Raw genomic sequence first — 13050 nt, 5'->3', positions numbered from 1 at the left:
TTAGGGCACCTTTTGCCTATAAAATTGTATATAACACTCGTGATCTCTGTGAACATGAGTCTCCGTGCTTCACATGATTAAATATGTTTAATCTGCTGGAAACTGTTAGGCATTAATTCAACGGGTGATACACCAGTGTTATTTCATTAACATGGTTTCCACTGGGGCCATTTTCTCCTGTACCTTGAATAAGGCAATAGCCTCATGGTCCCTGAAATATACTCACTTTATGGTATTAGGAGACTTTAACCTCCACATAGATAAACCGGCAGTACCAGAGGTATCCTCCCTCATAGCTTCCATGACCTCACTTGGCTGCATGCAACAAGTGTTTAAACCTACACATCAGGCGGGCCATACCATAGATCAAATCTGGTCTTATATTAAGATAGCAACTGATGCCCCCTTACCAATCATTTGGTCAGATCACTACCTGATCAGATTTAGTTGGCCAAAACCTAAGCACAGCCAACCCTATGGGGAAGTAATTATAACGCTGAACAGAGCTTTTTACAAAGTCCAGCCGATTGATCTTTCCAGTGCTCTAGGCGCAGATCTCCCACAATTGACTGCAGAGCCTGAATCAGACGCAGAGCTCACTGAGGACTGTATTCTCAACAAAATCAATTTTCTATCACTCTAAGAAGTAAAGCTATCCTTTAGAGCCAAACAATCGGACCTCTAGTTTAATGAAAACTACGGTCCTGAAAAAAACATTGCAAACGCCTTGAAAGAAATTGGTGAAAAAACTATACGTTGAAGTACAAATATATATTTAGAATCACTAAAGGAGTATTATCTTCAGATAGGACTAGGGAAAAAATTGTTCTTTGGAAGGAAAAATGATCAATAAGGTAAAAACACAAAATACATTTTCAAGATCATAAAACCCTTTCTGAACCCAGAGGTGAAAACCTTTGGTTTACACTCCTCGGACAAATGTTGTAAACAGCTGGCAGATTATTTCCACGAGAAAATAACTACATTTCAAGCCAGTTTGCTTATTTTGCCCTAGATAGGCAATAGAATCTCTGAAGGGATAGGCTCACATAGTCATAGCAATATTCAGGAGATGCCCACGATCTCTCCACTCTTCCGCATATTTGCAGGGAGGAAACTTTGAGAGCCATTAAGCAACTTAAATCAGGGTGGCCAGCTGATCCATGTCCACCAGTCTTCTAGCCGAAGAGGCCCTGTCCATTAACCTGCTAATTAACAAAGTCTTAAATGACTCATTATGGACAGGTATAATGCCCGCCAGATGGAAACATGCGAAAATTCTACCTCTTCTTAAAAAGCCTATGGCAGATCTCAAAATACTTGCAAATTTCAGCCCAATCTCACTACTCTCTGCATTCTCGAAAATGTTAGAAAAGTACGTTAATACGCAGTTTTCCAGTTAGCTAGAGAATAATAACCTCGTACACCTGAGTCAATCGGGCTTTAGAGCCAACTGTAGCACTGAAACGGCCCTTATAGAAATAACTGATCATATTAAAGGCACGTTAGACAAAAGGGGCAAGGCCCTCTTGACGTTACTAGATCTATCTGCGGCATTCGACACAGTCACCCATGGACTCCCATACTACTTATTAGCCAGTTACAGGTAGTTCAGAATGCGGCAGCCAGATTAATTCTTAATCTCACTCCAAGAACACACATGAACCATCATTTGAGGACTCTCCATTGGCTGCCCAACAAAAAAAGGGTACTCTTTAAGACACTGAGCCTGGCACATAAAGCTCTCTATGGGAAAGGAGTTGATCATCTGAGGAGGAGGATATGCACGTATGCCCCCCTTAGAGAACTGCGTTCCTCCCATAGCTTCCTAGCCAGGATTCCAAAAATCCATTGTGAAAGAAAAGCAGGAAGATTGTTTTACTTCCTGGGTGCAAAAAACATGGAATAAACTCTCCCGAGAACTCCAGCCATCCCAGAGCATCAAGTTTTTAGGAAAAAACTAAAAACTTGGCTGTCCGGAAAAATGACTAACACTAGCAATCTTTTGACAGTGGGCAGGCTTTCCTCAATGTTCAGCGCCAGGACACTCTTTGGAGTATGCGTGTGCTATTCAAATGTCGTTTAATTCATTCATTCCTCTTAGTCATCTGTCCAACAGATTTCTTCCTAGGCCCATCATCAAACATTGAAAGGCCGGATTACACTGATGGTTTAAAATGACTCTTCTCATTAATTTTGTTGAAAACCTGGAGCTGGAAAACACTTATGCCTCTAAGCTTCATCTTCAAGCAACGTGAAGCACCCAAACAATAATGAGTTGGCAGGGAGCAGAGGCATTGCAATGCCGATCATAACCTGACTTTTTGCAATCACTTTGAACACGAACTTGAAGTAGCCTATTACCCCAAGACAGACATTCAGTATTGTGACATTGATTATGGGAAACGTTTTAGGAATAAAAAATAATTATGCAATGAAGAATGTTAAAATTACAATAACTTTGAATACATAACACAGAAAATTAAAAAAAAGAAAAGGCTTATTTTGTTGATATATCCAGCTCTGAAAATATACTAAGCTAATGAATTTGGAGATGCCCCATTGCTGCAGAGATCTCTGTGTAGGCTTACACTGCTTGCGTCTCTCAATAGAGAAATCTAAGCTAAAGCAGCTATGCCCAACAACGCTGTGTCACAGATGCAAATCTCCTATTAGTCTCTAAGTTAAGGAATTGGGCTATTGGAACGTTCTGTAAGTAAATTTGGTTACAAAAGTACGTATAGGTGGCAGGTCTTTTCTGGCCAAGCTCTCCAAATCTGGAAGATAATGTTTTCAGCATCTACCTTCTTGAAAACCTCTCTTGAATTTAAAAGACATTTAAAGACCTATCTGTTCCCGGAAAAGTGCACCAAAGACAAACTGGTTCAATCATATCTCTGGATTTATCCTTTCCATTGACAGATGTAGTACCTTTAACATATTTGTCTCATAGTATAAAGAGACTTTATGGGTGAAACCTCCCATCACAAATATCAATACGTTCAATCCTTATGTTCTACAATGATCTCTCGGTTTACGTACGTGTTGCGCACTCTCCAGCCTCTTCACAGCCGACTGTATCACCCTTATATTAGGAAATTTGTTTTCAAGCATCGAGATTGGTTGCTCTTCCACTTCAAACTCCTCTAAGGCTTTAGAGATCTGAAGTAAAATGAAGGAAAACAGTTTAGCTTTATTTTATTCCTACAATATATTTCTGTCAAGCATTTGCCATTGTATGCTCTAGAAGAACTACCTCCAGAATACACTTTTTCAAATACAAACATCAAGCTTTCTTCGACTCCATCCATGAGCACCACAAGTAATTGTCCTTTTAGCATCAGATAAAAAAATTATACTCACAACTACCGTGATCAGTATTGCTAGAAATTTGTTTTTTTGCTGACTAGGGAATGAGCCCACGTCAATCAGCAACAATAATCCTAGTCAGGGTACGAGGCAGGCAAACCCTAAATTAACCCGTGCTCACCCTCTAGTAGCTTGGCAAAGAAAAGTCAGGCTTAACTGAGAGGAAATGTGTAAAGTATTTGTGCAATACGTCAAACAGTAAAAGAGTGAAAACACCACAAAAAAAAAGAATCCACACCATGTTAGATAAATATAAATTAATGTAATAAACAGAACAAGACCAAAACGACAAAAAGCCAATAATTAGAACTTGAGTTACGAATTGTTAAAGAACAAACTGTAAAATGGCACTTAGAAGCAATAAATGCTTTCTTTGGATATCTGTTTGCGTCGGACCGGGACAAAGTCAAAAGTTCAGCCCGACCGCAATGAAGCCTGGGCCGGACACAGGGAGCGAGTGAGGCCCACTGAACAAAAGTACCTTGATCCTAACTGCATCAATGTCAAAGATGCAGGATATAGTTGAAGCAATCTGCCGGTCCTGATATGTGCAGCAGCTGCAATGTGTCGGCTCTGATGAGCGAAGAGCAGCGATGAGGAGATTCTAAGTCATCGTCGAAGATGCAATCGACTGAGATGCGAAGACCTTGCGCCGGGAACAGCGTCACACCGTTGTGTTTCTGAAGGCGATGCGTGGGGCCGATGCACACAGCAGAGGTGATGCACCAATTCTGGTCCACGCAACAGGCGATATGCTGGTCCTGATCCATGCAACAGAAGCGATGTGTCAGTTCTGATCCACGCAACAGTGGCGATGCAACAGGTCTGTTCCACACAATGGCAGCGATGTGCCGGTTCGACAGAGGATGTGTGGGTTTTGATGGAGCAAGCACCCATGAAAAACAAAAATGCCGCAGACTGGAAAGACGCTGGAGAATGAAATACGAGATACTAGATAAAAGTAATTACAAATCTGCATTGGCCAAACAAAACTCTGCTGATTACTGAAAAAGGGATCTTTTTCACCAGGCAGATTGAGAGAGCTAAAATCTCAACCGAAGAACTCTTCGGGGTGGTAGAGAAGCTCACTTCCGTACCTAGAAATAAAACCATAAAGAGTAGTCAACATTTCTGTGATAACATCGCCAGCGCCTTTAGGAATAAAGTCAATGACCTCTATGGCTCCTTTGAAGCTGCCGTTGCACATGAGCCAGCCAAGGAGTCCTCGAGTACTGAGACCGGAATGAATATCTTTCAGAATTTCTCACAGGTGTCTAGTGAGCTTGTGGAAAAAATAATTAAGGAAATTAAATCTGGATCCCCTTTGGGCCCTTTCCCTACCGCAGTTTTGAGAGATATAGCGAAGGAGGTGAGTCCCATCTTGACTAAAATATTTAACTATATGTTAACCTCTAGTATTTTCCCTGCCTTTTGGAAAGATGCAGCTATCCTTCCATTAATAAAAAAACTGGAATCTGGACGTTTCAAACACAAGCAATTATTGTCCTATTGCCAGGCTGCCACTTCCAGCAAAGTCAGTAGAGAAAATCATGAATAACCAGTTAACGCAATTCTTCCCAATTTGGTTTCCGCCCAGGGCATAGTACGGAAACGGCATTGATCAAGGCCACCGAGGAGATTAGGACAGTGATGGATAAAGGAGGTGCTGCAGCACTGACCCTCCTTGATCTGTCGGCGGCTTTTGATACCGTCGACCATGACATACCGCTACTGCATCTGGAAAAACTAGGGGTTAAGGGTCTGGCTCTGTCTCTACTATCGTCTTTTTTTAAGGAAAGAAGACAGACAGTGACCATGGACCAGTTTAAATCAATTCCATACGTGCTCCCTAGTGGGGTCTCTCAGGGTTCGTCGCTTAGCCCATCCCTGTTAAACATCTATGTGTTGGAACTGGCTCCCCTAATCCAACATTTCGGTTTCAATTTAACATCATATGCCGACGACACACAGATTGTGATAGCTGCACATAAAGATCAAGTTCCCCCCGCAATGCAGTTTCAAAACTGCATGAGGGAAATTAGCTGCTGGATGGGCAAGCATTGTCTCAAACTTAATTCGGACAAAACCAAAGTGGTGATCTTTGGTAATCTCCAACCCAGATGGGACAAATTTTGGTGGCATGTCGAGATCAGAGAGTTGCCAAAACCTGTAGAGAAGGCAAAAAACCGTGGGGTCCTGATTGACAATAAACTAACTTTCTCTCAGCAAACTAATGCTACTGTTTTGTCCGCCTTCTATCTGATTATGAAAGTGAAGAAGGTTCTTTCCTATATTCCCTTAGACTCTAGGAGCACGGTTGTAACTGCATTGGTATTATCAAAGTTAGACTATTGTAATGCTCTCTATCTGAATATGCAGAAGCAACATCAGAAAAAACTACAGATGGTGCAAAATGCAGCTGATAGGCTTCTATTAAACCTGCTAAAGCACAAATCAGTTTCTAAAGACATCCGTAAACTTCACTGGCTTCCTGTGGCACAATGTATCAAGTTCAAGACACTATTTCTAGCCTACAGGACCATAAATAACACAGGGCCGGTATTCCTGAAAAGCATCTTCTCCTGGTACCATCCTGGCAGACAATTACTGTCTACTAGCGCTAGGCTTATGATTGTTCCAAGGATTCGCACCTCTAGTTGGGGAGGCCGAAGCATAGGCCATGGTACGGCGAAACTATGGAATATGCTTCCTATGGACCTTAGAGCTGCCAACTCTCTTGCCTCATTTAGAAAAAGGCATAAAACATGGCTATTTCAAAACTATTTTTTTCTAATATCTCAGGGCTTAGGTTTAGCGCCAAGACATCTCCGGGTATTCGTGCGCTTAATAAGTTATATTAACATAACATACCATAACTTCAAAGGGTTCAGGCCTGGGGTGGCACTACTTGGCAGGGCAGACTGAAAACTGGCAGAGTCCAGGTGCAGAAGCAGGGTGGTTGAAAGTCTTTTATGTCCCTGAGACTTCAGATCAGGAGACCAGCCAGCTAGGTCTTGGAGTCACTCTGTGTTCAAGTGGTGCAGGTCCAGTTCTTCTCACCCCGGCAGGGGAACAGCAAACAGCAAGGCAGCACAGCAAGGCATGACTCCAGCAAAGCAACAGTCCAGCAGAGTGGCAGTACTTCAGCAGTACAGCAGTCCTTCTTCCTGGCAGAGTCTTCACAGGTCTAGAAGCGAACTGCGGCGTGCGAGGTCCAGTACTTATACCCAGTGTGCATTTGCAGTGGGGGAGACTTCAAAGACAGGACTTTGAAGTGTACAGAGGTCCTCCCTTTCTGCCCTGGCTCCAGACTAACTACAGGGAGTTGGGGACAGGACACAGCCTATTCAGGTGCAATTGAGGCTGGGTCCAGCTCCTCTCTCCCATCCTGGCCCACCAAGTCACACTCAAGCTCCCTTTGTGTGTGGCTGTCTAGGGAGAATACACAAAGCCCAGATGTCACCCACGCCAGACGTGGTCAGAGATTGGCAGTAGGCACCAAATGGCTAAAGTAAGAAAATGCCAACTTTCTAAAAGCGGCATTTCAGAATTGCAATTTAAATTCTGACTTCACTATAAGTTTGGATTTTAAATTGTGATTCCAGCGACACCAGACTTGAAGGGTTTATCTCCACCCAATTGGTAATTACACTTATAAAATGTAATAAGGTAATATCAATGTTATTGAATGGGAGAGATAGGCCCATACGTGTCCAATAGGATAACATTGGGTTGCCTTATTACATTTAATAAGTGCTAACTTTTGATTGGGACCAGGTAAGCATTTCATGTTTGGTATTTATGAAATTTGTTAGAAATGGGATCTCTAATTGGCTAGGGCTTGCGCCAAAGCCAGGCAGAAACCACCACTCTAAGTCAGGGCTGGGGAGTTACACGCCAAAGATAACCCCTGCTCACCCCCTTGGTAGCTTGGCATGAGCAGTCAGGCTTATCCCAGAGGCAATGTGTAAAGCGTTTGCGCGCGCACACAGCAACAACACCCTAGGCCCACCACAAAAAAAACTCCACACAAGGTTATATATGAAAAATAGCCTTTGTATTATAATAACCACATTAAATGATAATCACATAATTTACACTGTGCCAACAGGCACTGGGCAGAATTTTACAGGGGACTATTTACACAAGACAAGGCCACATGGACCACTGTCCGAATTAGCACAAATCACCAATTGTAAATGTAGAACATATACCAACTGTAACACAAATTATCACTGTAGAGCACAACCAGTAACTACTGGCGCAATAATGACCTCAGCATTATCATAATAGAATCAGGTATAAAACCTATCCTGTATACATCACAGGGGGCATAAACACATTATGCAATCTCTCACATGTCTAACGCATTAGAACCTACCTCCTATGTAAGTACACTAGGGGCGTATATCACACAGGGAAGTATAATCCCCCTAACACCAACCTAAACAGGTAAAACAACCTCCTATGCAGAAATCATATCTAGAGGCATAAAACACAGGGTGCGCAAAACATACCACACACAGTACATTTCCTAAAACCCAACGCATTAGTATATAAATCACAATAACACCTAAATCACATTAGTGTCCAGGTCGCACCAGAACCTAAACGTAGCAGCTGCCCACTACTTGCTGGGCAGCTGGGGACAAGAACAGGGCCTAAACGCTGCAGCTGGCACTAAGTGCTGCGCAGCTGGGGAAGTCAAAGGAGGCCTGGGCTCTCAATGGCCCTTGAAATAATGTCAAAACGTTGGAGCCACCTAGGCTCTAAAACAACATGTCCCCCAGTACTGTGGAGCGCACTGGCGCTTTTAAACTGGAAGGTGCCCCCAATACTGTGGAGCGCACTGGCGCTGTGAACATCTGTATACCTGGCGGAGCAAACACGGGCGCCTCTGGCCCTTTGAAACAATTCACCGTGGAGCAGGCTGGCTCCCAAACGAAATCATGTCCTAACAAGAACTGGCCCCACGTTGGAGTCGCATAGGGCTCTTAACCAAATCAGGCCCCCGTTGGAGCGACCCGCTGCTAGACGGGGCCACTCTGACTCTGTGCCCCACGGGCACCACAATACCATTGAGCCGTCGCCCCCCCCAGAGCCCTACTCACCGGCTCTGGTCGGGGGAGGCTCTCTCTTTGCATGTGCTCCTCTTTGCCCGGTCCCCCTCCTGGGACCGGGACTTCACCATGGAGCCTGGAGGCTCCGTCACTCCTTTCTTCACCCGGGCCCCCTCTGGGGACCCGGGACTTCACAGGACTTCTCTTCCGGCACTGGGGCTCGGGCTTCCCCCTCGCGGCATGCACTGGAGAGCCCCCGCTCCTCGGGGACTCTCTCGCTCTCGGTGCACGGCGGAGGCAGCCTCTTCCAAACAATGGCCGCACTTCCGCTTCCGTCCAGCGGCCCCGCCCACAACCAGGCGGGCCGCGGACTCGGCGGTGATTTCTGAATGCGGCTCGGGCCGCGGCGGTGCATCTTAGCAACAATATGCGGGGTGGGCTCCCGCTAAGGCACAAAACGTGGGGTGGGCACCCGCATGAAACAACGAAACCAGCGGGGTGGGCACCCGCAAGGGCTCACATCAGCGGGGTGGGCACCCGCTTTTAATCCCGCCAGCACCACGAAGACGCAGGGTGGGCACCTGCGCGAACTGGTTCCTGAGCACTTTGTTTTGCTCAGCCCCTCTCCCTATTCACAGGACAGGCCAGGGACATTAGACGCGCCACAGGGGGTGGAGCCAGCATTGTGTGGGGAAAGCCCAGCCCTATTCAGGTCCCAGGTGTACTCCTCCCTGCCATCAACATGCAGCTCTCTCCATTCAACACCGGGGCAGACCCATCATGACTCCTGGAGCCAGACACCAGCCAATCGCAAGCCAGACAGTCACTGCACATTTATTATACAGACAGGCCAGCTTCTAGAAGTGGCACTTCTATACGAGACACCGTAACGCCGCACACATCATTGCGCAGCATTCACTCTCACGAGTTCGCACATACCAAACTCGACCCTGCACTCCTCTCACATCAGGACTTAACAAGGTCACTCAGATCCCCCATGCATTCCTATGGGAGGGCAGGTCAGTCTCACTAAACATACACCGAGTGCACGCACTTTCACTCGGACACAGTGTGAAAGCGCCTAGAGGCCTAAAACCACTAGTACAACATAGGAAAAAGGCTAAGATAATGCAAAAAGTTCTAGGGGTGAACTGGCCAGAAGGGCTAAGTCCAACAAAATTGTAATGAAAATTCCTTTTGAATGGTAAAGTCAGATTATTTATTACAATTTCGAAAAGGCCACATTTAGAAAGTTGCCATTTTCCTGCCTTTAGTCATTTGGTGCCTGCCGCCTTTCCTGGGCCACATGACTGGGTGTAACTGAGAGACTTTGTGAGTTCCTCCCAGAGAGTCACAGAATAGAGGGATTAGGTGTGCCTAAATAGGTCATCCGCTGGCAGGATAGGGGCGGAGCTGGACACAGCCCCACTTGCAACTGAAAAGGCTGTGCTCTACCTTCACACAACAGGCTTGTCACATTTACATTGTCACTGCAATCGGATTCGAACCAGGCAGGGGAGTCACGAAATTCTAAGAGAAACCTCTAGAAACTTCTCCCAACTTCAAGGGAAGCACCAGGTATAAAAATAGGGCCCTTAGGCCCACTCTTCAGGTCACTTTTTGGACTTGCGAAAGGACTCTCAGAGGACTGCCTGCTGCTGTGTACTCCATATAAATACTTTGCTGCACCTGGAAGGCCTGCTATGCTGCCTGAAACCTGCCTTGAACCCTCAGAGGCCAGCCCTGCTGTTTGAACCCAGACTACCAGAGTGATTCCAAGGGCTAGGTTGCTGGCCTCTTGTTCAAAGCCACAGGACATTAAAGGCTGCCTCCATCTTGAACCCGCACCTGGACCCGACATGAGTGAGTCCTGAACCCCCAAAGTGGTGTCCCACCGGTTATAGACCCTTTGTTGTGGTGCTACATTTGCCTAGATAGCTAAAATCCCAAGCTGAGGACTTTGGCAAAAAACTGCTCTGAGAACTAGGGGAAGACCCAGACCAACCTGCTCGTCGATTCACCCAAAGTACATTGCCTGAATTTGCAGCTGCTACCACTATGTTCATGCCCGCAGCAGCAAAACCTGTTCAGCTGTCTTTCGCCAAAGGGGTATCCGAACTTCTGGAACTGTCTTCGCCTACAGCCTTCTGCCTAGTCCTGCTGGAGATGTTCGACTTTCAAAAAGTGACTATGTCCGAAATGAGAAATCTTCATGTCAAATTCGTCTAGAGGCTACCCGACAATGACGCTCCCTCCCCGGACACTGCCTGCAGCCTTGGCCACTGAGCTTTAACTTCTCAGTACATGTTTTGGGGAAGTCTTTCTAAATGTGAAAGTAAGCGCTGGCCGGGCCCAATCCACTTCATGTCCACGCGGTCGATCATATTTTTCAAGTCAGCAGAGGAGCACACAAAAATATATACAAAGAAACAATTGTAGGAACCGGAAGGATGGAATTATTAAAATGAGGTTATAACAATTAACAATTGAGGCACCAATAAAGCACTGGTTGGGCTGGATCCTGAGGTATCCAAGCTCTGTACAGAATCAGGAGCACGAATTATAAACATAGGTTCAAGATTGAATAAGATAAGGGAAGTAAAGTTGCAGAGGAACACACATTTACTGTATACATGGAAACAAATTTAAGGCTATGGCAGATTGAAAATTAGTGAAATGAGCATTCAGGGACCCTGAAGAGAAGGACATCACGAACAATAAAGGAAGGCCAACAGATTAAACGAGGTATCAACAGATCACAGGAGCCTAATAGAAATCAGGTTCAGCTTAATTCATGGGCTCCAGTATTTTTTGAGGAGAGAGCGTTTCAAGTTTTTTTTTAAGCCTGGGAAGGAGGGGTTGCAGCGAATGTCCCTCGGGAGGGAGTTCCAGATGCTGGGAGCCTTACCTGAAAAAGAGCGAGTCAGAGTGGGTTTCCTTTTTAGTTTCGAAGGTATGAGGAGACAAGCGGTTGAGCTTCTCAAAGGTCTGACACTTCCTGCTCTTGTGAGTTTGTAGTCTAAATAGACAGGGGACTGAGAGTGAAGTGATTTGTGTGTGATGCAGGCGGTCTAGCAGATGCACCTTTTTTTCGATGGGAAGACAGTTTAGGGACTTGAGTGCAGGCGTGATGTGTTCAGACCGTTTGCAGTCTGTTATAAGCCAGGCTGCCATGTTGAGTACTGATCTGGGGGAGGTGAGGAAGTTTGGTGGTCCCGGTGAGTGTAGCATTACCGTAGTCTAGTTTAGGGAGGACCAGAGATTGAACGACCCATCAAATAATCTGATGGGATGAAAGATTAGATTTTTCTGAGGTGTTTTAAGTGTGTAGCGCGATCCACCCTTGGATTGGGAGGTGGTTACTTTTGGGGGAGAATAGAATGATTTACATTTTGTTGTGGGTCAGTTTCAGATAGTTGGAGTAAAACCAGGATTGAATCTTGCTCAGTGTGATGTTAAGATGAAGGATGACGAATTTGACCCGGTCTCGCACAACTAGATGTCTTTGGTCGGTGCTTTGATCTTTTAGGTGCTAGTTTTTACCATAAGTTTAAAAATTCATAACTCTGGTTCTACCGATTGAAATTTTCACATTTTGGTGTCAAATAATTTATTAAAGTTTACCTTATTTTTCTTAATTAGTGTTGGATTTTTCTTGTGTTGTATTTCACTTTATTACTGTTTGTCTGCTGCATAAATACTTTACACATTGACTCCAAGTTAGCCGGACTGCTTTTTGTGCCAAGTTATCCAGGTTTAACACAGGTTAATTTAGTGACTTTTGGGGTTCACCCTGCCAGGGACTGTGGCTGTTGCTTGACCAAGGCTCACACTCCAGTCAACCAACAACACAATTTCTCACATTGGTTTTCAGCGGTGTGGATCAGGAATTGTGTTTGTGCAGTACCATACAGTGACTTGTGTTACAAAAAAATCCTTTATAAATAATTTGACACCAGAATTGACCGGTTTTTAAATCCTACCTTCCTTTTTGCACCATGGAGATGAAGGTGTGAAACTTCAACACCCTCAGCAGAGTTGAGCTGCTGAAAGTCTGCAAAGAAAAGGGGATGAATGCAGGCATGAAGGCTACCATACTGAATCTCAACTTAGCCCACAGAGCCTTTGAGGAGGTGCATAAGTGGCAGTCTACCTCAGAAGTCGATAATGGTAGTGATAATGAGGAGGGGAGAACTATGAGGAGATGGTGTACCTAACCTTGGGTTCTCAGTTGCAAGGAGAGTCCAGTTCAACTCCAGTAGATAACCAGGATGCAGCAGGGTGTTTGCCAGGGGCCTGACCTCAGAGGACCTCAGGCACCGAAAGGCAAAGGGGGGCTCAAAATGCAGCTGACCAAGCTAAGATAGAATCTGATGAGAAAATGGCAAGAGAGAGACTAGCCATGAAGGACAGGAGAATGGTCCATGAGCTCAGTGACTGAGAGCTGGACCTAAAAGCTAACCAAGTGGAGTCCAGCAATAGTGGTAGCAGCATACCAGCAGTGTCCAGTGGAGAGGTCAGTGTCCGCATACCACAGAAACTGGTGCAAAATGATGTGGAGGGAGCCAATATTGATAAATGGTTTTCTGCATATGAGGTTACCTCTGAAAACAGGACAATT

The 13050-nt window shown here is 45.2% G+C and overlaps 1 protein-coding gene across 3 annotated transcripts in view; it reads right to left on the bottom strand.

Moving 5' to 3' along the window:
* The window catches only part of PYROXD1 (pyridine nucleotide-disulphide oxidoreductase domain 1), a 231172-nt gene that overhangs the window by 199502 nt on the left and 18620 nt on the right, over positions 1 to 13050 (bottom strand). For all 3 annotated transcript variants that reach the window (XM_085652720.1, XM_085652719.1, XM_085652718.1), the window contains exon 3: positions 3043 to 3162. In XM_085652720.1, coding sequence (XP_085508846.1) covers positions 3043 to 3162 — 120 coding nt within the window. The remainder of the gene's footprint in view (positions 1 to 3042; positions 3163 to 13050) is intronic.

The sequence above is a fragment of the Triturus cristatus genome, chromosome 4_1 (assembly GCF_964204655.1).
Source record: "Triturus cristatus chromosome 4_1, aTriCri1.1, whole genome shotgun sequence".
Taxonomy (NCBI): Eukaryota; Metazoa; Chordata; class Amphibia; order Caudata; family Salamandridae; genus Triturus; species Triturus cristatus.
Note: the sequence above shows the minus strand (reverse complement) of the source record. Positions and strands in the feature narration are given on the sequence as shown.